Below are 26,223 nucleotides of genomic sequence, written 5' to 3' on the forward strand. Positions count from 1 at the left end.
CTCTTTGCGACCCCATGAATCGCAGCATGCCAGGCCTCCCTGTCCATCACCAACTCCCAGAGTCTACCCAAACCCATGCCCATCTACCTGTTGGCTAACAAATCGTTATTTTGACTTTGCTCCGAGGCTGGTTTCAGAGTGCCCTGCTTACGCCTGTTCTAAATGCTCTTTGTGACAGAAAGAAACACAGGTCTAGCACTGGGTATGTTGCTTTCACTGTTATGACAAAAATCATGTTGCAGTACCATCTAATTTTTCCTTGGCAGCCCCAGTGATTTTTCTGGGTTTGCACCTTCTCATTTACTTGTGCTTCCACCCCCCCACCTTGAATTCTGCAGGTACTTTGATCATTACCCTCATTCTACCAAGAGAAACCCCAGAGTTGAGAGGAATGAAATGGGACCAGAACAGCATATTTTCAGATAACTGTAAAGAACATTTTTGGAGGCGGGATCTTTACGGGATGAAGAATTTGCATTTTAACCAGTTGCTTACTTGTGAAAATGAAAACCAACAGCCAGGAATTGAGCTAGGTTCTTCTATACTATTTACAAATTACGGTTGCTCTAAATGCCTTGCTTTAAGAATAATCTTGCTATTAAAAATTCAAATTTTTAAGATAAATTTTAAGCTGCAGTTTTAGTTTCAAAGTGAAGAACTTGATATGACTCACCAAGCTATTTACAGTAGTCTCCTTTTATACCAGAGATTTCATGTGTGAGAGAGAGAAAGGGAAAGAGGGAGAAAGAGCTCATTTCTTAAAATTGAAGAAGATTGTAATTATCAAAATCTATCATGCTAACCCCATCAGAGGACTTTATTACTCTGACTTCTGGTTTCATGCTTGTCAGCTGCATAATTCCAAAACTGTTTATTTACCCTTAACTGGAAGACATGTCGTAAAAAAGACATAGGTTTTGAGAAATAAAACCTCTTCTTATAAACATGCCAATCGGTAGCTCAATTCAAACAGTATATATATTTTTGGGGGCAAAATGAGTCATACTGTAGCAGAAAGAGCTCTGGATGGGGTTTCAGTCCCAGCTCTGCACTTAGTAGGTGGTTGACTTTGGGAAAAACCTCCTTTTTTGGACTCTCAGTTTTTTTCATGTGTTAGTGGGGATACTATATGTATCTCTTAGGGTTTTTGTAAGGGTTAAGTGAAATGATAATGCCAGCTTTCAGCACTTTGTGAAACTTTTACATTCTGTCATAACATTAGGCCTCATTGTTTCCTGGAAGGTTGTTCTGTTTACCACTGTTTTACTACTATTCTTGAGGAAAGGCTGTTTGCTATTCCTATTCCTCTTATTTTCTACTATTATTAATATTCCTGAGGTAGAGGAGCTTACTTTCCACCCGCTCACTTTTCAATGGCCATAGAAAACATATTCCTAAATATCTATATCCACAGCTTTGCTCTCCCCTAAAATGAAAAAGTGAGGTGGTCACTGCTGGGCATACTGTATCTGTGGGTGGGAGGAGAGGCAGAGAGGGAACAGAATCAGAAGAGAAGGTGTGGTGAATGGGGTCAGAGGGTGGGTGGGCACACTTCGGGAAGGGAAGAGACCTTGATCTGACTGGACGTGGAAGAGGGAAAGATATGATTGTGTGGAGGCAGGAAGTCAAGAGTCCTCATCCTTGTGTTGGAAAAGTAAATGACATAGAGTCAACCATCATAAAGATCTGGCTGAGAAAATGAGTTTCAACACAGTCTCTGAAGCCTCATATCAAAGCAACCATAGAACAAGCTCTTCAGCCTTGAAACTTACCATTCAAATATGTAATTCTCTTCATATGTCAATTATATCTCAATTAAAGAAACTAAATATATAGTTCTCCTGAATTTTTAGTGGACACTGCAAACTTACCTTCCAAAAAAGAGAAATCTGTTGTCTATTGTAGTCAATGTGCTGTCTCATATACCAGACATTTAACATCCCAGTAGGCTCTGTTTTGAAGGGGAAAAAATCCACAGCTTCATATATATATATACATATATACATATACACAATGTAAAAACTTTAAAAGTCAATTGGTTATTGATTAAATGATTCTTGGAGAGTAGAATTATAGGATAATTTCAATTTTCTTCATATCCCAGTATTTTCCTTTTTCTTCTGTTAAATAATGAACATGCTTGACCACAGAAGTCAGAAAAAACAAAGTGCTGTAGTCCATGGGGTCACAAAGAGTCAGACATGACTGTGTGACTAAACAACAACCTTAAAAACAAACTTTTATAAATGACAAGGGGACATTACCTTCTTAACTTACCCTTAAACATATATTAGTAAAATAACTCAAAGAAAGTATACACGGTTAATTCTTTTTTGTTGGAATGCATAAAGAATTCTCAACAGAAAAACAGACATAAATCATGAGGAAAACATTTTTCAATCCTGTAAAATACAAAACACAAAGGCTGAACTTTGTGTTCATCTCCATTCCTGAATTTATGTTGGAGTATAATTATTTGGTTTTATGACCATTAGACAATAATCTATTTGTAAGGAAGTCTGTCTCATTCATCTTAGTATTCCTCATATCCACTGCAGTGCTTAGAATGTAACAGGCTCCCAGTTACTCTTTATTAAATGATGAATAAGCAAATGAACAAACCAGGCAATATCATCTACTTGATGCTGAAACACAGGCTGAACTAGTAGAAGAAATAACCACCAATCCATAAACAATGGTCAAATATGGACTAATTTAATTTGAGAAAGTCAACTGAACATATTTTTTGAAAAGAAACTGATTAATCAACTCCTATGTCTAAGTGTGTGTATGTATGTGTATTATGAGTGGGTGAAATAGTTTTTTTCTCCCACTGTCAGATTTGTTTTGATTTACAGCCAGGGGTGGAATCAATAGAAGCAATCCCTGAAAACAGGCTTCAATTGCACCAACCTAACTTGTGTAACAGTGACTCTCAGAGTATATTACGGTGAAGCTATCTTGGGGTTCCTTCTCAAGCAGCAAGTTCCATTTAACCAGCTGGGAATTCCCAGAAAGCTAAGTCCCACCTGGATGGCAGAAGACAAGCAGCCAGGAAGAGAAGAAGAGAGAGAAGGACAGGGGAGGGGGCACATGTCCCAGCACACACCAAGGGCAGGCCCCATGTGGGCCCATTCAGTGACATCTCACGTCCTCCTCAGCCCCATGATACACAAGCTTTGGTGCAGTGCTTAAAGTGTGAGCTCCAGAGCCAGGCCCTCTATGGGCATATCCAGGCTCTGTGATCCTGAACAATGCTAACCATGTCCTTAAGCCAGGTTACTCGTCTGTTAAATGAGGATCATAATTCTACACATCAGATGGGGCTGTTGTGAGAATTTAAACAGAACATAAGAGTGCTTACACATGTTAAGCACTCAGTAAACTTAGCTGCTGTTGTTTTCTTCACTTGAAAACTGAAGTTCAAAGAAGTTAAGGAACTTGATCAAAGTTCCAGAACTAATTGGTGGAGAAGCCAGGCTTTGAACACAGCTCTGTTTGGTCTATGATCTTTGCTCTGCATCATGTAGTTGTCTGGCTCTGGGAAGGCTTACAAGGTCTCTGTAAAACTTATGCCCTCCATTGGGTGTGCCTCTTTCATGTTCTAGTCTTTTCCTTTGTTACTTCCTTTTCCTGCTTCTCTCACCTTCATCTCTTTTAATTTCTAAACATTCACTTCTTCCCCTTCTCTTCCGACCAGTGGTAGTATTCACCCTTGCAGTGAGGACTAATGGTAAGAAATGTGTACAGAAGACATTCTGAAAGTGCTCTCTATCCTTCAGGATTACAGGGACCCAGGAATCAAGCTCGGAACTTTTTTTCCTGCTAGTCCATATGTAAAAAGGAAAAAAGCAGAGGCAACAGAAAGGAAGGGGGCCTGGTGTTTATTGACCACCTACCACGTGCCAAGTAATCTCTGGACACTATATCCATGCTCCCACTTAATCCTCACACAATGCAGAAGGAGCATATGATTAGATCTGTTTTGCAGCTGAGGACAAGGAAGCTGACAAAGGTCAAATGATTTACAGAAACTGCAGAGATGGTAATGGCAAAGCTGAGAGCTGGGCCCAAGTTTTGCTGTCTCCAAAGACCCTGTTACTGTTCACCGTGTTGAGCAAAGATCTGAACACCCCACAAACTAGATGACCCAGACATTGACTACCCAGTCAGGATTTGGAAACTATGGTGTGCTCAGGGTCAAGGCCAGTGGACATGGTCCATGGTGTTACATGTCTTCAGTTAACTACATATAGGTAAGAAACTTAAAGAGAACACTCACCTCTCATTGCCATTCATTGCCTCTACAACCTACCAGATTATTACAGAGCTAAGAACCAAATTCAAGAGTCATATTTTCTTCAAAAGATAAATTGCAAGTGAAGCTGAAATTTTAATGGTGCCCACCTGCAGTGTAAGCCTCTATGGAGAGAAATCATTAGCCAAATCTGTATGGGTTTCAAAGTGTAAAACTTCTTGACTAGAAATGTCAAACTACTGCTGCGTAAAGCAATATAAGGGCTAATATTATAGAGAATCTTTGACATTCAACTGTCAAAATCACTTGGGGGTCCTAACCTCAGTGTCATAAAAAAAAGTCAGATAAAAGTATCATAGGCAGGTAAGAAAAGGAAAGACAAAGGCCATTTGTTCCAAGTGACACACACAAAAAGGATGAGTACAAATGATAAAAAAAAATATGAATATTGAGCAATGAAAGTCATTTCTTCTGAGATGAATGTACTATCAATGTGAAGAAAAAAAAACTGGGTTAAAGAGGAAGGAATCACCAATATAAAAAAAGAGGACATCCAAAATTAAGCAGAAGATCAGCCTAACTGCCCTCAAAGGATTCTTTCAACTCTGGTGGTGGTGGTTTAGTCGTTAAGTTGCGTCTGGCTCTTGCGACCGCATGGACTGTAACCCACCAGGCTCCTCTGTCCATGGGATTCTCCAGGCAAGAATACTGGAATGGGCTGCCATATCCTTCTCCAGGGGATCTTTCCCACCCAGGAATCAAACCCAGGTCTCCTGCATTGCAAGCAGATTCTTTACTGACTGAGTTACAAGAGAATCCCAAGATTTGAGGATTCTATGAAACATGACGTGTGGTAAGTAAATCAGGGCTAAGCCATGTGCTGCTTTTGAGATTAGCATCCATCTCGGAACCCAAGGTGAATGCAAGGGTGTGGATGAGAGCAACTGAATTGCAAGTAGACAGCAATCCCTCCACAGAGGTTTTAGCAGGCAGTGGAGTAGAGTAGAAAGATCTCTAAGAACAGTGAAAATGGAGAATTTAACACAAAGTGAATATGAAAAAGGAGTACCTTGGGAGATTTCAGGTAGTGGACTAAATTGAACCCATGAGAATATTTTGGTCCAAGCCATGCTCCAGTCAGGGAAAGACAGAGCCAAGTAAATCATCCACCACCTTGGTTCCTCAATGTCCACTCTTTGGACTGTGATACACTTCTCTAAATTCTAGTTTCAAACAACTCAAACAGATTCACAGATTCACAAACACCTACATGATTAAACAAGTTTCTTCATGGTAGACTCTTGCCTTCATATGTTACCACCTGCAATGTCTCCATTGGAAGCCCTCACAGACTCCCCCACCCCTCCTCCTCTTTGATAACTTTCAACACTTCGTTCACTCTCTCTTTTTACTCCTTTCTGTCACTATTTTTGGTGGCTCATCATCCACAGGGGTTGCTCCTTTCCAAAGGCTGGTGCTATAAGTCCCTCCACCTGCTGACTTCCAATGATCTGATTCTCTCAACTCATGTCTTTGCCTCACACTTTACTGAGCAAAAGGAAGCAATCAGACAGAAAGTCCCTAATATTTCCACCATGAAATCTTTCAAACTACCCCATCAATCCGCTAACACATCACTTCTACTGATTTTACTATGGATGAAGCATTCCCTACTTCCATCACAGACCAACCCCTTGAGTTCTAGGTCCCATCCTCCTTGCTTCATCATGTGTATCTCTCCCACTATTATCCTATTTCCTGTATCATTAATCTCTTCATCTCTGCTAGGTCCCAAAAATCACCTTATAAATATACTGTATTATCTCTGATCCTAAAACAAATTAAGGAATTTCTTAACGCTACATCCTACTCCAGTGAATTGTCAGTGTCTTTACTCCCTCACCTCATATTCACTCTCATTCAATACCCCCACAAGTCTGCTCCCGGTCAGAAATCAATGCTGCTTTGTCAAATCTGATGATTACTTCTCTATTCTCATTTCACTGGATTTACTGGGAACACCTGACATAGCTGAAAATCCACCATCTATTTTTTTCTTCTTAAGAAAGATAATCTTTCAACATCCAGACAAGTGAAGAGCCTATTTCTTAACAGAAGCAGGGATGTTTCCTCTATCCTAAAATCAATGGAGGCATCATGTTAGAGTGCTCATGGGGAAAAAAAATTAGTTGCAAAAGATTATATACTGCATATAATTTTGATCAAGCTCAAAACAAGCAACACTAATCACTGTTTAGAAATATATACATTTCTGAAAACTATGAGAAAAGTGTGATGATGACATAAATACACAATCCAGGACAGTGGCTACCTGTGGGGAAGTCTGACAGGGTAAGAATACATTAGTAATTTTACAACATTTAACTTAAATGATGAGTTTGTAAGTGTTCATTTTGTTGTTATGCTTTGTAATGAGAAAGTAGCTTAAACTAGGATAGTCAGAGTAGCAATGGAAGCAATGAATACATTTTGAGTATGTTTAGGAGACTCAATGCTGATATGATGGAATGGGAGAAAAGGAGACTTTAAGGATAATTTCTCCACTTTTTGATTTGAATAACTAGGAATATGGTGGAGTCGTTTATCATGAAAGGAAAGACTGAAACAGAGGCATTCTGAAAGCATTTTGCATTGGAGAAGAAACCATCTTTTTAGGCGATGTTGAGGTTTAGTGTATCTGTTGATATCTAAGTGAAGATGTAGAATAGGTGACTGGAATACAAATCTGAAGTTCTGGAGAGACGCCAGAACAGAAACTATATTCTTTCTTTCTCTTTACCTACCTATGTAGTTTTAGAGCCATGAGATTGAATGAGGTCAGCTGGGAAAAGAAAGAGACCCAATACAAAGCCCTATATATTGAGATTAAGAAGAGAAAGATGGCCAGCAAAAAAGACTGGGAAGAACTGGCCAAGAGGGTAGAAGAAAAATCAGGAACAAGAGATTTCACAGAACTCAACAGAAACAAGTACTTCCCGGAGGGAATAGCTCTTTACTTCTACTGCAGTACCTTGGAGACCGCATGCTCCAGATGGTAGAAGGCCACAAGATTCCCTTTGGGCTTTGCAGCTTATTCTTGGTGTCATCTCTTCCAGGAATTTTCCCTGATGTTCCAAGATAGACTGTAAGTCCCTGAATCTGAGGATCTGACTGGCTATCATTGTGTCTGAGTACCTGGCATAGCGCCTGACATATACACATTCCTCACTGATCATCCAGAGAAGTGTTTTTTACTCCCCACTGGCTTCTTTTGGAGGGTTTCATGGAAAGCATTTCTTCCCATTGGAATGATTACCATCTTGTCAAATAATTAAGCTTAGGCATTTACTTCTTCCAGGGTAGGTATTGAGCTTAGAAGAGGCCACAAGAAGAATAAAAGAGGGTAAGGAGACTCATTGGATCTTAAACATAACATTTTCCCTCTATTGAAAATGTTTTTAGCTAAGTCCCTTGAGAAGACAAAGAACCATTCATTCTCATTTCCTCAAGTCTTAGGCAAAAAGACACAAGCATGATATTTTCAAGTTTAGCTAATTTAGGAATCAGCAAACTATGGCCCATGGACCAAATCTGACTGGTTCCCTATTCCCTGTTTCTGTATAGCCAGTGAACTAATAATAATAGCTTTCACATTTTTAGATGGTTGACAACTAATCAAAAGAAGGATCCTTTTTAGTGACATAAAAATTTTATAAAATTCAAACTTCAGTGTGCAAAAATAAAATTTTGGATACAGCTTTGTCTATGTATTTCTAGACTGTCAATGGCTGCTTACATGTGATAACAGCAAATTTTAATAGTTATGACAAAGATCATAGGTCTGCAAAGCTGAAAATATTTATTATTTCAGCCTTGGAACTTTCTAGAAAATATTTGCTGACTCCTAAGCTAGACTTACCATCTTGCTTGCTAACAGGTGGTAAAATAACATCTAGTATTTAATTGTTCACACCTAACCTATCCTAGCAATTGTTTAAAATCACAAGTGAATGAAAATTGTCTAGCTTCTCAATGGGAAGATGGGTGGATGCAGTTATGTTTTTTCCCTCTTTGGGGATCTTTCACCAATTACCTATGCCATCACCATGATGGGGGAGGACTGCTCCTTTACTGCTCTGGCACTAGTGTGAGCGTTTAACACTTCCTTTATTAACTGCCCACAGTCAAGTTTACCAAGACCAAAGATACAAATAACACTTTGAAAAATGATGAAGAATGAATAGCTAGAAACACTTAATTGTTAATGTAGCTCTAAGGAATGGTTCTTTCACCTTTATTTTGGAGTCTCCTCCTAGGTGCTCAAAATGATGAGGAAGCAGGGTACCCCAACACCTGGGCATTTTCTCAGGCATGTGAAGACACTATGCAACCCAAACTCAAGACCGTTTTCTCACTAGAAGCAAAATATGATTGCTCAGAAGCAAAATATGACTGCTCATTTCCCAGTATCAGGCCCACATTTGATGTATACTGATTGCTGGACTGTCTTCCTAAGCATAGGAATGTGATCTGTTTCCTTCCACCCCTTACTTAGTGGTCATTTTTTAAATGTTCTTCATGGAGGACTGTGACAAGAGTTTAATTTAATGACATGGAGAAGGGCCATATGGAGTGAATAACGCCTTCATTCTCTGCTGACATGCTATAAATAAATACACCCAAACCACTAAGAGATAACATATTGCACTGTTTTGAGTAGCCAAGGCTACAAAGAAAGAGCTCTATCATAATAACATTGCTCAGTTTTAGACAGTAACTAAAAAAAAAAAAGCTTACTAGTATTTTTTTTAAATGCCAAGTTACATTTGCATACATATCCCAAGGGTTAAAAGGAAGAAGTGTTTAAAAAAATTTCACACCTTTTAGGTTTACATCAATTGGTGTTTCATACAGAAACTGATGACAGAAACAGTGGTAAGAGGTGAAAACCATGAAGCTTAGAGTAAGAGAAAAGAGATCTTACAACAACCCACAGAAAGATCAAACACAAAAAAGGGAGATTCAGACAGAGAGGAAGTCAGCAGAGCTTGGTCAATGTGGCATATTTCAGAGTATGGGTTTCTCTCTTTGTGAATGTTTGCAACTACTCTGAATAAGCCAGCTTCCTTGGTTCAATTCATAACCATCCACGAGTTCATAAACACAACAAGTTGCTATATTCATTTTTATGGTGGTGGTTCATTATATAGGATATGAGAAAGTTACCATTCTGCCTTGATGGGTTTTTAGTTCAACAGATAAACACTTGAGAAAAAAAGAAAAAACTTTTCACACATCTCTAAACAGGTCATTATCAAGTGTGAGTAAAAATGACAAGAATTTATGAGCCCAGAGTTTCCCTATTTTATATTTTAGCTTAATGTGATACAACTTAACTTCTCAGACTATATACTACCTTGGACTTGGACATAAAATATGGCCTATATCCAAGAATTTTATCTGTATAATGTATATATTCTAAACCTTAAGGCATTTTAAAAATGCATCACTTTGACATGTGTGACAAAAGGATAACAGGAGTAAGCTCTGGATTTTAAAACTGACACACATTCAAAGAGAGAATAGTGGCTCAACGTTAAAACATTGTTATCATAAAACGAGAGGAAAAATTATAATTTGTTGAATGAATTCATTTATAAACATTTTTAGAGAAATGAAATTACTGTTAAGGAAGTGTATACAATTATTCTATGATTTATATATTATTTATTTGATTAATAGTTTACATCTTTGAAAGTCATTCGATGTCATCAGTTACCAAAAATCACTAGTAGCTCACAGAAAATGAATGTAGCTTAGTCATGAGGCTAGTTTATATGCACAAATACCTGTAAGTTTCACAAATAAGCACTTAGCTTTTCTGCCATTAATGGTTGAAAATCTCCAGATTATAAAGCAATGGGTTATATGCCAATTATATTTCCTCTGAGACAAATTTAGACAAATTATGAAGTTGTATATTGTATCACTGAGTGCTTTCGAAAACTAATACTCAAACGGCTATTTCTTATGTCTCCAAAGATTTAGAAGAGGCATAAAATTCATACAAACATTTTTTCTTTAATAAAATATTTGATTCAGTTCAGTTGCTCAGTCGTGTCCGACTCTTTCCGACCCCATGAACCGCAGCATGAACTTCAGTGAAAGTCATCCCAATAATTATATAAAAAAAAAAAAAAGCTCATCAGAATGAAAATATCTTTGACCTCCTGTTCATAGCTATGGGCAGTCTATGGTACTCATGTGAGAAGTGAGTATCAAAGTTTGAAGAAGTGCAGGGCTGTAATATTTGGAAAAGAGGATTGTTGGATGTTAAACTTTATTTTAAAATGTTATGTCTCCAGAGACTACCTTTTCCCAAGCTTTTAGTATGGCTTGTAAAGCCATATTAATTTTCATAGAACTCAAAAGGCAAGATGCATCAAGGTTTATTGATAAAGCAAGGAAACTAATTACTAGTCATAGCTTTGTGGAATAAGAGAGAGTAACTGAGATAGTAAGTGAAATAGAAGTAAAAGATAAAATCAAACAGAGGCATAAAGCTTGTAACCAATGTGATAATATGTGACAAACAGGAGTAGGACTTAACTAATGTCAAAAATTTCCAAGAAATATAAACATATCTCCCTGGACAGCTTCAATACTTAAGCTGATGTTAAAATGAGCTTGTTAATTAATGCACTGTTTTGATTTAGTATCAGTACTTTAGAGTCTATTCTAAGGAAATTATTACATCTTCCTCTCTCTCTCTCTCTCTCTCTCTTGTCTTTCACACTTTTTATCCACCCCTCCTTCCCCGACCCCCCCCCGCCCCGGCCTTTTTTTTGGACACTTACCTTCTTCTGGTGTTTGTGTTCGCAATGATTCACTCCAATCACTCCAGCTACCTTTATAAAGATGTAGCTTAGAGGAAATCTGAAATTCATATTCTGTAAAGGGTTTCAGATCCAGCAAGTCATGTCTTCCTTTGGCATTTGTGGCATTAACCTTGAAACCAACAAGATTTTTTTTAAGTGCCTGTTAATACTAAATTAATTAAAATAAAGGTAAGAATACCAAACTAGATAACCCTTTTTACTCTTCAAATCTGTCATTCAATGAGAAGAAATATAATGACTGGGTTACTGAATACATATGATGTTAACCTGAAACAACAGCATCTCATTAGAGACACAAAGACAAAAAAATTCATGGATCTAACAACTCATTTATATAGATTCCAAGGGGGATCCAGAAACCAGCTATAAAACAAGTAAAGACTGAAAATTACTCGTTTTCAAAAAGGCCTTGAAAAATCTTATTTTTAACTAGATATTATTTTTTATTTGGCCACAATTAGAATGCAATGAATGTTTTAACACAGACATAAAACTGGCTCCAAACAGAAAAATTTAATTATATAAGAAAATTATTAAATGGCATGCTGCAGTCCTTGGGGTCGCAAAGAGTCGGACGCAACTTAGTGACTGAACAGCAACAATATATAAAAATTTAATATTATACCTTTCTATATGTGCAACTAGGGCTTCCCTGGTGGCTCAGATGGTAAAGAATCCACCTGAGTTGGGTCCCTCGGCCAGGAAGATTCCCTGGAGAAGTGAATGGCAACCCACTCCAGTATTACTGCCTGGAGAATTCCATGGACCAAGGAGCCTGGTGGGCTACACTCTACAGGGTCACAAAAAGTCAGACATAACTGAGCGACTAATATTTGAATAGGGGAAAAGTCGCTCAGTCGTGTCTGACTCTTTGTGACCCTAGGGAATAGTCCATGGAATTCTCCTATGTGGAGCCGATCCTTTGTTATTATTATAGGCACTATATTTTACCAAAATACTGGAAAGAATAATAATCCTACATTTTTATTGTAAAAATTTAATGTTCAATACTACATCAAAGTGTAAAGTTTTATCTTGGAATATTCAATTTAGATAAGCCTCTCAACATTCCCTAATATTTCTTTTTCCAATAGGTTAAAAAATTACTAGAACATGAGACTCCCTGGTGGTGTAATGGCTAAGACGCTGTGCTTCCAATGCAGGGGGCCTGAGTTCCATCCCTGGTCAGGGAACTAGATCCCGCATGTGGAAACTAAAACCCAGTGCAGTCAACTAAATATATAAATAATTTAAAAGAAATTACTAAAAAGTAATAATGGAAGTAATAATGGGGTATGGAGTAGAACAACAAGGAAAAATGAATCATTTACTAGAAATAAATCATAGAAAATTAGTGTGGATTTACAGAAGCTTATGGCTTAAAAAATTTCAGCATCAGTGATCAAACTTTAGGATATTTGTTTTCATTTTTTTCTTTTTTTTTGACGCATGGTTTATGGGATTTTAGTTTTCCCACCAGGAATCAAACCTGGACCCTTGGCAGTGTCCTAACCACTGGACTGCCAGAGAATTTCCTAAGATACTTCTCAATAAACAAGTGTAAATGATTGACTGATATGTCTCACATGTATATGTGTACTTTTGGGCTAAATATTCTTAAACTCTGTATTTTGCTGGTATGAAAAAAGACATCTGGGCGGTGCTACTAAGAATTTCTCCCTGGTTCCCCCTTCACTCTAGAGACCATTACCATATTCCAGGATCTGCTGTTAATGGGCCGATATCTGAGTCGATTGAGCAGCACCAGCCCCTCATCTCTCCACAGAAGGGTACACCTGTTCACGGAAGCATTTACAAATTTGATCCTGATGTCCCACGGAGGAAGAGGCCTCACTGGTAACCAGGACAAACAAAAAAGTGTGAGTCAGGCTCCTCAACTGGAAATTATAACTACATGAGCTATAAAAAGTTGAACAAGTCTCATTTCTAAAATGCACAGCCGCCAACTTGGTGAAACAGATGAGTAGTCCCTCACTTTTAGAAGGAAGAAAAAATTGGATTGACTTCTAAATCATTAAAGTAATTCCCTTTAATCTTCCCTAAAAATCTACCCATTTTTATACAGATAAACTACCATAAACAACACTGATAATTTGGATTTCATTTAATTCAATGATTTAAAGAAAACCAATGTGCCAAACCCAAGAGTTTCAATGGCTGAGAAGGTAGAGGTGTGGCTAGTGGTGATCATGTCAGGAGAAAAAATGTTGGTAGGAAAAGTCATAGGAAAGAGACACAGCAACAGAGGAATAAGAGAAGAAGAGGGAAAGAAGGTGGCTAGAGATGAATGGTCAACGTAAAGAGAAGGAAGGCAAAATGGGCAAGATTGTGATGGCAAAATGTATAGTAGATGCTGACGTACATCGTTTACTGTACTGCACAGTGTGTATGTGTGTGATGCAGTGAGATGCTTTGGGAAGAGAGAAAAGAGACATGTGGTGTGAGGCCAGAGCTTCAGGCAGGCCAGAAGCTCAGTGTTACCTGGGAATGCCTGGAATTTGCCTCTGATTCAACTGGGCCAATTACATTTGCTCAGAAATGTGCTGGGACTGGCTAACTCCAGCTCCCAAGCTGATGAGAGGGGTAAACCTAAGTATTCTCTGAGGAAGATGCATTTGGTACACAGATACACTTTACTTATAGTTTGCTTCAGCTTCAGCCCTACAGGCCCACACGCAGCCTTACCATAGAACAATGGAGTAGCCGTGACCCTGAAAAGACACCTCCACCATGAAAGGCTTACACTAAGTTTCTTGAACAACCTCACATGACCCTCTCCTCACTCAGAAAGTATCACTGGCAGCCTATGCCTTCACAGGATCTGAAACCAGCAGGCTCTCATTTTTCCAACACAGAGAATGATGTTGCATATTCCATTTTGTACAACCATGTCTTTATAGCGCTAGAGACCTACATCCTTTGCTTACATCAAAGACACATCTATCCTTTGTCTACGCCTACTGGCCACTCTCCATGAACCACTCTCCCTTTTGAAACCATCACACAAGTGATTCTAAAAATAATGTTCACAGGCTAAGATCAACCTAAAAAAGTGAAATAATACATACCTATGTCCAACAGTGTGAATGAGGATGGAGATGAAGAAGCACTCCCAAGACTATTGATAGCAGTAACCTTGACTGTGTAACTAGATTCAAGTGATTCAGGGGTTAGGTTGATTTCAAGGTCCAAATGATCACAATAGTGATCATTACATTGCTTTTGCCAAGTTAAATTTTTTGGTCCATTTAACCTGTAAATGAAAGATGCTTGTGTTTAGCGAGACACTTTATGTGCTGTTGCCTCCTTTTAGCACAAAGGAGCAAAATGTTCAAGTATCGAAAATTCTTGACATGTTTTATTAGGGGATATACCACGGGGATATTTGTATTCTGTGGTCATAAGACCACAGTTAACCCCTCTTTTTTTTTTTTTGATAGAAATGAAATGCTTTTTGACATTCATATGGGTGAGTAATGATCTCTACACTGCATGCATGCATGCCCAGTCGCTTCAGTCATCTCCGATTCTTCGTGACTCCACGGACTGCAGCCCGCCAGGCTCCTCCGTCCATGAGATTTTCCCAGCATGAATGCTGGAGTGGGTTGCCACTTCCTCCTTCAGGACATCTTCCTGACCCAAGTATCAAACCTGCCTCTCTCCTGCATTGCAGGTGGATTCTTTTTTTTTTTTTTAATAATTTTATTTATTTTTGTTTGTGCTGGGTCCTCGTGTCTGCATGCAGACTTTCTCTAGTTACAGTGAGCAAGGGCTACTCTTTGTTGCAGTGTGCAGGCCTCTCATTGCAGTGGCTTCTCTTGTTGCAGAGCACAGGCTCTAGAGTGTGTGGCTTCCATAGCTATGGCATGTGGGCTCAGTAGTTGCGGATCCTGGGCTCTAGAGCACAGACTCAATCGTTGTGGCACATGGGCTTAGTTGCTCTGAGTCATGTGGGATCTTCCTGGATCAGGGATCGAACCTGTGTCTCCTGCACTGGCAGGCAGATTCTGTACCTGCTGAGCCATCAGGGAAGCCTTGAATCACGAAATCATGGCTGACCTCTTTGCTCCTTAGGACTGAGCCAATCATCCAGAGGATCTATGGCCACCTTGGCATTTACTTCACAGAAGTGCCAGATCCAAGTACAGATCAGAACCCTAGGCCCCACTTCCTTTCCCCTATCTTCTCCTCACTTAGTCACAGCCCTACCAGCTAGATCTCTGGATGGGATTACAGAATTAATTCCAAGGGAAAGAATTTCCCAGACTCTCTCTTTTTGTAAACTCTCAGGTCAGATTGTTGCTGTTGTTCAGTCACTAAGTCGTGTCCAACTGTTTGTGACCCCATGGACTGAAGCATGTCAGGCTTTCCTGTCCTTTACTATCTCCCAGAGTCTGCTCAAATTCATGTCAATTGAGTCAGTGATACCATCCAACCATATCATCCTCTGTCACCCCCTTCTCCTTCTGTCTCAATCTTTCCCAGCATCAGGGTATTTTCTAGTGAGTTGGCTCTTCACATCAGGTGGCCAAAGTATTGGAGTTTCAGCTTCAGCGTCAGTCCTTCCAATGAATATTCAGGACTGATTTCCTTTAGGATTGACTGGTTTGATCTCCTTGCTGTCCAAGGGACTCTCAACAGTCTTCTCCAGCACCACAATTCAAAACCATCAAGTCTTTAGTGCTCCACCTTCTTTCTGGTCCAACTGTCACATCTGTACATGATGACTGGAAAAGCCATAGCTTTGACAATGTGGACATTTGTTGGCAAAGTGATGTCTCCACTTTTTCATATGCTGTATAGGTTGGTCATAGCTTTTCTTCCAAGGAGCAAGTGTCTTTTAAAAGGTGCTTTAAAAAGAAAGTCCTCCAGGGCTAATGCAAAGCTACCACAAAAAAGAGTCTATTTATAAACCTTGACCCAAGAGTCTGCAACTGCAAAAGAGAGAAATTTAACCCTAGAGAGCAGTCAGTTTAACCCTGTACAGCAGGGAAGAACATCCATAACGTGGGCCTTGGATGCCCTGAAGAGATCTCTGAGTCAGTCTTCAGGCCTAAGATATAAGTTCTCACACTTCAGATGAATGAACCAGCTTTACTAAAATTTTTTTTAAAGTATCTAAGTATCTGGAGGTGTTTACTGCTTCTTCTCTCGGTAAAGCTAGAACTATTAGATACTTCTAAATGTCATCTAAGAGAAGACCTACCAAAAAGCTGCAAATATAGTCTTACTCACTGTAAAGTGTATGCAGTATACAGGTGGGTGTCTCGTCCTCTGTCCCAGGCGCAGGTCACAGTTCCACGTTCTCCCTTCTGTATACAAGATAAGTTTCGAGGCTGTTCTGGAACAACTTTTTTAAAAAAAGAATAGAACTACCTATTTTAATCAGCACACATGTGGTATTTCAATTACATTATTGTTATTTGCCAAGAAGATAACAATACTTTCCCTATGTCTCCCATACACAGATGAGCTGGGAGCTATTTCAAATCCCATCAAGTTCAAATGTACCTCCCAGGCATGAATTTGTTCTAATAACAATTGTAATAATAGTGGATATGGATCAAACACTTACTATATGCCAAGTCTATACTAAGTATTTTATGAGTGGTTTTTCTCAATTGGACATTATAGCAGCTACATCAAGTACATACTATTATTATCTTAATTTTATCAAAGAGAACACTAAGAGATGAAGTATCTTGCCCAACATTACAAAACTATGAAGTGGCGGAATCAGGGCTCCAGCCCAGGAGTGGCTGACTTGAGTTCAAGCCTTTCACCATCATATTCTACTATTTTCCCTGACAAGTGAACATTCAGTGCTAGTTCCAATACCCTGGGTGATGATGAGTTTACATTTTTAGAATGAAGCTCATTCAAATATTAGAAACTTTTAAAAATTAGGGGCTTTCTTTCTCCATTGACCTGAAATTTATTGCCAAGGCACGTCTATCCATTGGCCCTAGTCAAGTCCTCCTGGGATGTACCACCTAAGTCTAATTTCTGCAGTATCACCTGAAGCACTTAATGAATATTTATAAATTAATTCTTTATGAACACAGAGAATGAAAACCTCCCATGGACCAGGCAGCAGTGTTAGGTGTAGAAATGCAAAAGTGTACAAGGTAGGCATGGCCCCTTCTATCATAAGGCGTGCATTTTTAAATGAAGCCACTTCATAGTCAAAGAACTTTAACCCCCACTGCTACTCTTATTCGCAGCAGTACATGGTATCATCAACTTCGTCTGTCTAGGGTGGGAGCTTCTGCATTAAACCAGGTCACATCTCGACATTTCTCGCTGCCAGTTATAGGCCAAGCCGGTGATTGCTGGTCCACCTGCTTTCCAGCTTTCAAAACTTTGTTGCTGTGTCTCCCCTCCCATTCTTTTTGTCCTTTAGGGTTTGTGCCTCTAAAAAACTTTCTTTACTGCATCTTGGCTTTATTTCAGGGGGATTGAAAGAAAATACATGTGTACAAACCACCATCATTTCTCCAGTGCTTCACAGGGTCTTTTGATGACCAGATAAGATAGTGATAATACACCTGACACTTTCGCATGATGAAAAAGTTAGTCTCACTTTCACCCTTACTCCTAAAAGTTTGCAGAGCATCTCACTTTAAAGACCATAGCTTTTACTCACAAATCAAGCCAACTTATTAAATGTGAGTTCCTTGGACCATGAAATCAAGGTGTCTACTTCAGGCTGGGACATGGGTTGGGAAGAGACTGTCTGTCCCAAGGTAAACCAGACCTAATTCTCTTCAATATAAATGTATAATAGCTGAAGCTAAGAAAACATCAGAAATCAAAGCCTCTGAAGTGAAAATGGTTTACCATGTAATTATTATTTGTATTATGTAAATATTATTTGCATTATTATGTGTATTATTATTCTTATTACTTTCAAAAGCCCTACTTACTATATGAAATAAAAAGTCTTAAAAAATAACATTCAGAAATATCAACAGCTAAGCATATATTGAACAACAACTAAGCAAGAATCTACTGTCTTTCATTTATTTCCTTGGTTGTCCAAATAAGTTGTGGCCCAATCCTCTGAGGTTAAGTAGAGCCCTGGTTGTTTAGTTACTGCACAATCTGGATGAGCTCTGGGAAGCAGAGAAGCACAAGCCCAGGAGGGGGCCAGAAAGAAGAGGCTTCAAGGCCATCTACCCATTCCCAATCCTGAAGAACCAGTCACTTTGATGACAGGTCTACTTGGGGTTTGCAATGTCACTCTGGACTACCACTTATCACCAAAGAGAAAATGGGCTGCCCAGTCCATCACCAGATAGAATTAAACTTACTGCACCAGGTGAAACCAACATTCATTGTATCTTTTCTTGGAATGACTAGTCGTACTCAGAAAAAGGTGTTGCTTCCAGGCGGTTCTTTACCTCAAAGGTGCTAAACTTGTTCAAAGAGCAGCCATTTGATGGTGTGGTTACCACCTGAGCACGCTGCACTAGCAACATTCCAGCATCGCTACCCAACTGAGCTACACCAGGGCAGACGTGCCTTACCATTAGATCTCCTGATGCTATCAGTTGCCGCAGATGCATGCACAACCTCTGGATGGAAAAGGAAACAAATGAAAGGGGCTGTGGCACTCTCATGCATGTGAGCAAGGATGGGAAATGGAATGGAATGGCTTAAGGACATCTGCAAAGACACTGACTTCCTTGGCCATCGTTAGCTCCCTAAAAAACCCACCTGCAGCACTGTGAACACTTGGAACTGACATCACAGAGCTGAGAATGTCTGATACCAATATCGTATGTTGGTCTATAAGACGGTGAATTACCTGGATAAAATATTCAGGCGTTCGGAAGACAAAGGAGGTGAGGACAAATGGTGTTTTTAAGAAAAAATTTCATTTTGCCTATAACCAATACTTTATTTCCTCTCAAGCAAAACATGCTCAGCCATTCAGCATACTGCATACATGAAGAAAAGAGTAAAACCAATGGAACTGCAAACCTAGCGCTCATCACTGAAGTGCCTCCTAGGTACCTGGTACTAGATTAAGCACTTTGCATCCAAGGTATCATCTAATCACCACAACCATCTTAGGAGGTAGGTGTTAGTATCTTCATCACACAGATGGAGAAACTGAGGCTGAGAGAACTGAAATTGTCTAAGAGTCCACTGCTAGTGGCTGGGTTGGGATTCAAAGCCCATGCTCCTTTTGCTACATCACAGGCTGTCAGAACTGAGTGTACATGACCCATCAGAGCTGTGAACAGGAGCCCCTGAGCTGGAAGAGGGGTATGAGACCTAGTTTATGCCTCCACATCCCCAGTGATTTGCTTAGATATGCTTGGTGTTCTGCTCAATGCTTGTGGTGGCCCTCCGGGAATTACTGCCTGGCATCAACCATGTCCTTATAGATCAGGAATCCTCAGTCTCCAGGATCTAATGCCTGATGCTCTGAGGTGGAGCTGATGCAATAATAATAGAAATAAAGTGTATAGTAAATGCAACGTGCTTGAATCATCCTGAAACCAGCCCCCCTACCACGGTCTGTGGAAAAACTGTCTTCCATGAAACTGGCCCCTGGTGCCAAAAAAGGTTGGGGGCTGCTGTTACAGGTCACAGAGAAGAGGCTTCTGTCTTTCCTGATAAGAGTCACACTGATCTCTGTACCACTCTCGTTATGACAGGGACCCTGTCCGTGCATCTTAGCCAGCCAGCCTGCAGCAGCAATTCCTCCTGCTCTCCACACACCTCTCACCTGCCAGTTTGGAGCTTCCTAGGAACCACAGAGGGAACCACAGAGGCACCGCGTGCCCTGGGATGGCTCAGGGCCTTTGCATGCTCACTGGCTTGCAGGGCTGGGCCTTCAAAGATGCAGACTACAAGTGGCAGGAAGGTGAGCTGCTGGCTCACCCTGCGCACTGTGGCTCAGGTTGCAGACGCCAACTCTTAGTTCTTACCCCTGGCGGCGGCGTGGAGAGACCCATAGTGCAAGCTAGAAGTGCGGGGGAGTTGGTGCTCTGTGGGTGAACTTTGACCTACACCAGACAGTTCTCTCTTTCACCTGTCACTCTATTGCCATATGTTCTTTCTGGGGATGTCCCTAGTGACCAAGCAACCAGCTGTATCTTCTGGTGATGCCATGGCCAGGTCAGTAACTTAACCATCTCATGCTTGCTCCACTTTTTTCCTGGTTCACTCCCTCACTCTTGCTTCCCTGGAACTGGACAACTCCTCTCCCACTCTGAAGTCTTAGTACATCAGTTTTGTCTTAGACAGGTTTCTAGAAAACCCAGGGAAAGATACTAAGTATGATGGTAGTTCTCTCTTAACATCTGCTCAGTGTAATAATCAGTGGTCAGCAGTGAAGAGGATGGAAGAACTATTTTTTTTTTTTTTTACATTAAGTCAGAGAGGGGAGAAGTGTTCAGCCTTGGGTATCAGCCTGGACTGCACAAGTCAAAAGAGATACCTCTTCTTTTTAGGAGGCTGTGGCTTTGAGCAAACTCTTGTAAGTCAAAAAGGCACGTAGATTCAGATGCAGAAAGCCGGTTTCCTGATTTTGGAGTCCAAGGGCAACAGGTAAATGGTCTTAATGGCCAAAAAGAGGAGAGAAAGAGAGAGGCGAGGGGAAGGATGGAAAGGAGAGGGGAGGGGAGGAAAGGTGAGGAGAGGAGAGGAAAGAGGAGATTTACTAAATGAGATCCCAGTTCTATTGGTTTCTGGACTTAACATATTGAGGTACTCATGTTACTAGGAAGATTAAATATATCCTTGAAGTGGGAGAAGAAAGAACACTGTCCTCTACTTGGATTTCTGCTTAATACATGTCAAATACCAGAAGATCACCAGTCTTTAGGAACTCAGAATGGAATGCTCACCACCGACGGAGATCTCTGCCCCACATATTCGAATCTCGTCACTGCTGCTGCAGGCCAGCTTGCAGACAAACAGGGTTGTGCCCAGGGGAAGACCTGTGACTTGAGAACTGAGGGAGTGACCATGGTCAAAATAAATTCTTCTGTCGAACTTGTAGAGGATTAACTTGCTAGAACTGGAGGACTGCAAGCAGCCTTGTTTGGGCTTCAAAGAGCAGGAGATGTTGACAGCTGATCCTAATGAAATGACATGGGAAGGCTGCACAGTCACATCCCCTCTCTTGCACACATCTGCAGTAAGATACAAATGCAAAAGATGAGTCGGCACGTAAGAAACCTACTTCAGTTGGAGGGTCTGTGTAAATTTCCCAGAGCTGGATAAAACAAACCCCATCAAATCATGGAAATACACATAAGCCACGTTGCTCTGGCTCTATTGGTGAAGCACAGTGAGGACAGAGGGCAACTGTATTAAAGTCTAACTGTACTTGAACTAAAGTATACATCCTTTTCAAAATAGTAATACTATAACCAGAACTATAAATAGGAAAGTGGTGAGAAAATAGGGTTGGAAGAACATTCAGGAACACAGTTCTAGGAAAAGCCAATCTCTCTTACATGCAAATTATTCACCAAACTACTAAAAAGTACTTCCCAGAATAAATCACATTTGTTTCCCTGCCCATTTATGATTTATAACACTTACTTCAATACTCATACCAAAATGATTAAAAAGCTATCACAAATGCTTAAAAGGCTACTACAAATGTTAAAGGGCACATTTGGGAATAATCCCCTCTTGCTATATTAGGGGTATAAAGCATATGTAATCCATAGCCTTATTTTATAATAAAGAGAAAATATTTAGGGGCTCTGGTATGTTTGTAGTTGGAATCAGGGGTGGAAATTAGGTCTTACCATGGTATTCCTCCAAGATATAAGACCCTAGGTAGGATGAACCACTCTCAATACAGCTAATACTAAAGCACACAAAAGTATTTTTCTTTTAAAAAGAGTTCTCTATATTATTTTCCTTATGCCAGGTCCCACAATAAACTCTTAAAGAGAGGTCATTCTTACTCTCCAGGTGGTTCTGTTTATATAAATACAACAGCTAATCGCGAATTAGCAGTTTTTGGTAGTACTCAGTAACTGCTGATGAAAAAAAAACCCTTATAGATTCACCCTGAATTTTTAGATATGATATAAAGCCTCCACTGAAAGTCTTTCATTAATTGAAAATTGCTTGGATCAACTACCATAAACAAATTGGTAAAAAGTTACTTAAGTCAAATAAATGAAATATTAAATATTTATTTCAAATGAAAAGTTTCCATTTTTATTTTCAGCAATAAGTCTCTTCCTCTTTCTTACTTTTATGTTTGTTTTTTGTTTCTTTGATCCTAATGGGTTAAAAAGTACAAAATAAGCTGCCAATAAAAAAAGCAAAGAAAATGACAGCCATTATTTTCTTTTTTTAGCAGAGCTGAATCCATCCATGAATACTCTGTTAAAATTCACTTCTGTTAAAATTCACTATAACATAAAACATCCATTCATGATTCCTAACCTGGTTACCTAGTCGCTTTCTTAAGAACAAAAGATATCACTGGAGTTTCAATCATTGATATAATGAAATAAAATACATATTAGTAACATACTTAGAGCCAAACTTATCCACTTAAACTTGACAGATTGCCTTAAAAAGACCATCAGAACATTTACTGAAAATGCATATTTCATCTATAACTGAGAATTTAAACCAAAAATTCTCCACAGATTAGATTACAGAAATATCTTACCTATTTTTGCCTTAACTAACAGCAACATGATGATAAAAATAAGTGCCAGTGAGCACCCGCTAACTGTATGTGCCATGAACAGTCAATTCTGGAATACACCTCTGTATGTTTCCTTGTGAAAGAAGACAAATTCATTCATGTTAAATACATTCAGAAAATACCACAATCAAAACAATTCAGAGGGCTTAAAATGCTCCTTTAATTTTCTCTGTGTTGTTAAGAGACTTTTTAAAAAAATGATGTTTAAAACCAATAAATGAAAAATCTTAGCCACCTCTAACCCCCATGTCATTTAAGTTTCTCGGGGTCAGCAAAGAGTAGGCGAAGAGATCTGACGTTTGGAGTCCTTTAGAACTGCGTTTAAATACTTTGAGCCTATGGGCAAAAATCTTAAGCCTATGGACTTAATCTTCTGAGATTCAGTCTCACACAAAGCTTCTTTCCTTCCAAACAAGTCTGTGTCATCATAGTCAAATGTACTAGTGTTAAAATTCCAAGAGTAGTGAGAATTTCTGATCTAGTCTTGTGCTCCTGGACGTAACAGGAGATTAAAATGTGGCTCATAACCACTACCACCCCCCACACCCCAGAACTCAGTACAAGACTGATTTCCTTGGCAATAAAAAAAGAATTCCAAGGGTTCTAAGGGGGCTGTTTCGGTTTTCCATAAGTTCAATTTTACTTGTTTGCTTGTTTATTCATTACTTATTTATTTTACTGAGTATTTTTATTTTAAATGATTTGGAAAACGCAAGTTGGTGATTTCTGTTTGTTTCCAAAGATGAACCTAAGGAACGGCTCTAGCAAATTCTCTAAATTTTATCAAAAGTGGGCCAGAAATTCATGAAGCAGGCTGAAAAGCTGTGTGACGTTGGGCCATTGGCAACCAGCCAATGCAAATGTCCACCTCTTATTCCCATGCTCAGAAATGTGCCAGAATGCCACTGGAAAGCCTCAGAAAAGTTCACTTATTCATTCAACAGTGATGGTTACCTTTCATGTGCCAGGCACGGTGTTCAGTGCTAGAGGTATTACAGTCTTGCTCTAGCGGGCTTCCCGGAGAGCATCCCCTAGTTTATTTGACTCCTGTACTTCTAACTTAGTCATTACTCAGGGAAGCCTCCAAATAATATTAGCATCTTTTCAATAGCATCTTCTGGTGGCTCATCCTTTTCCTCTCGACTTGAAAGTCTTGGAGGACCTCAGCTCTCAAGACATTTTTTTTTAATCTATTTCTACTCTCTCCTGAGGAATTTCATCTGGTCTCTTGGCTCTCGACACCATCTGTATGCTAGACTCTCAGATGCTTATCTTCAACTAAGACACTGCAATGAGTGCCAATCTCCTATGTCTGTCTCCTTGACATCAGTTCTCGGATGTGACTGCTCCATATTAACATGTTCAGATCGAACTTTGGTCTCCTTTCTCCAAACTTGTTCTTCCTCCAGCCCTTTCTACCTCCGGGAATAAAATTTTTATCCTGTGAATTGCTAAAAAACCTAGCTGTCATCCTTCATTCCACCCTCTCATACCCCACAGCCAAATCACCACTAAGTCCGGTCAATTTTACCTCCCGAATACATCACAGATCAGTCCTTTCACTGTCCTCACCCCAGTCCAAACCTCAGTTGTCATCTCTCCCCCAGATGACTGCCATAGCTCCTTAATGTGTCTCTCTAGTCCATCCCTGCCCCTTTCTAAGTCATTTTCACATAGCTGGCTACCTTTTAAAAACATAAATTGGATTATGTTCCCTGCTTTGTATCACCTCTATTTAAAACCCATCAGTGGATTCCCCTTGCTGTTAGAAAAAAATCCCAAGTCCTTACCATACATGACTATCTCAGCCACTGGCTGGCTTCACATCGCCCGTCACATCATTTGCTCTACTTTTTTACCTTGCTGCTCTGCTTCATTCACATTGGCCTTCAGACTGTTCCTTGAACAAGACATGTCTTCTGCTGCTCCGGGGACTTTGCACTTTTCATTTCCTCTGCTAGAATCCTCTTCCCCTGGCTCTTAGTGGCTGACTGACTTACATCCTTCAGATCTCAGATCATGTGTCACTTCCTCAGAGAGCCCCTCCCTGACCACTCAGCCAAAGTGGTCTTGCCCAGTTCCTTTCTATGCATCACTTTATTTACATCATAAAACAATCTCCTGTTTTGATTGCTTATCAGTCATCTACCTTTCTGTTAGAATTTAAGTCACCATGAGAGCTGGAACACTGACTGTCTTGCTCGCTGCTGTATGTGAGCACTTGGCCTTGGAAAAGAAAGTCCTTATAAGCATTGAAAGAAAGAAGGGAAGGAGGGAGGGAGGGGGAAGGAATATGAGTTATAGAAAATCCCTTATAAATATCCCTGTGGGCCCTGCAGCATAGTGGTCCACCAAAGATGTCCATGCTCTAATCCACAGAACCTGTGAATAAATACATTGTGTTACATGACAGAGGGACTTTGGAGATGTGATTAAAGTTAGGGACCCTGAGGTACGGTGATTACCCTGGATACCCAAGTGAAAATCTGCTTGTCTCTTAGTCATGTCCGACTCTTTGTGACCCTATGGACTGTCGCCCGCCAGGCTCCTCTGTCCATGGGATTCTCTAGGCAAGAGTACTGGAGTGGGTTGCCATTCCTTTCTCCAGGGAATCTTCCTGACCCAAGGACTGAAGCTGGATCTCCTACACTGCAGGCAGATTCTTTACTATCTGAGCCACCCACAAGGGCCCAACCTAATAGTATGAGTCCTTAAGAGTGGATGAGGGGGGCAAAGAATTGGTCAGAGAGCCGTGATATAAGGACTGTGGCTGCTGCCTTTGAAGATGGAGAAAGGGGCTAAGGGCCAAAAAACATAGTGGCCTCTGAAATCTAGAGATGAATCTCAGTTTGCAGAAAATACAACATGTATTCTCTGGGTCTCAGTTTAAAATGTCGAGAAACACTGACCTAAATTGAAATCTGACAGTTCAGCTCTCTCTAAATCATAAAGGCCAAGGTCATGGCATTCAGTGGCTTCTGTGACTGGTAATTCCTGTGTTCATCACCAGCTACATCCACCACTACTGACACTACTGCCTAGTAACAGTGAGCTGCTCCTGGTTCCCCCCCACATCCCATACCACTTCATGCTTCTGTGTCTTTGTTCATGCTATTCTCTTACCTTTCCACTGTTCTTGGACTGCCTAAGTCTTACTCATGTATCCCAACTCAGCTCAGACACTTTTTATTCTGTCATTTACTCATTAAATAAGAACTTAGCAGTTGCCAGGTGCCAAGGACTTGAGAATGGAGAAAAGACAGAGTTTCAGCTTGCATGGAGCCAACATTCTGGAGTAGGTAGACAAAAAGTAAATAAATAACAGATACATTCAGATAATGACA

General features: G+C 39.9%; 1 protein-coding gene across 1 annotated transcript in view; it reads right to left on the reverse strand.

Moving 5' to 3' along the window:
* IL12RB2 (interleukin 12 receptor subunit beta 2) overlaps positions 1-24,801 on the reverse strand; it is a 74,007-nt gene extending 49,206 nt beyond the window's left edge. Inside the window, exons 1-8 of the mRNA XM_061121651.1 lie at positions 24,670-24,801; positions 22,841-22,952; positions 21,042-21,329; positions 16,414-16,528; positions 14,247-14,431; positions 12,869-13,011; positions 11,116-11,266; positions 1,872-1,951 (exon numbers count right to left, since the gene is read on the reverse strand). Coding sequence (XP_060977634.1) covers positions 1,872-1,951; positions 11,116-11,266; positions 12,869-13,011; positions 14,247-14,431; positions 16,414-16,528; positions 21,042-21,329; positions 22,841-22,916 — 1,038 coding nt within the window. The 5' untranslated portion in view covers positions 22,917-22,952; positions 24,670-24,801. The remainder of the gene's footprint in view (positions 1-1,871; positions 1,952-11,115; positions 11,267-12,868; positions 13,012-14,246; positions 14,432-16,413; positions 16,529-21,041; positions 21,330-22,840; positions 22,953-24,669) is intronic.
* Between the last annotated feature and the right edge of the window lie 1,422 nt (positions 24,802-26,223).

Source organism: Dama dama, chromosome 20 (assembly GCF_033118175.1).
Source record: "Dama dama isolate Ldn47 chromosome 20, ASM3311817v1, whole genome shotgun sequence".
Lineage (NCBI taxonomy): Eukaryota > Metazoa > Chordata > Mammalia > Artiodactyla > Cervidae > Dama > Dama dama.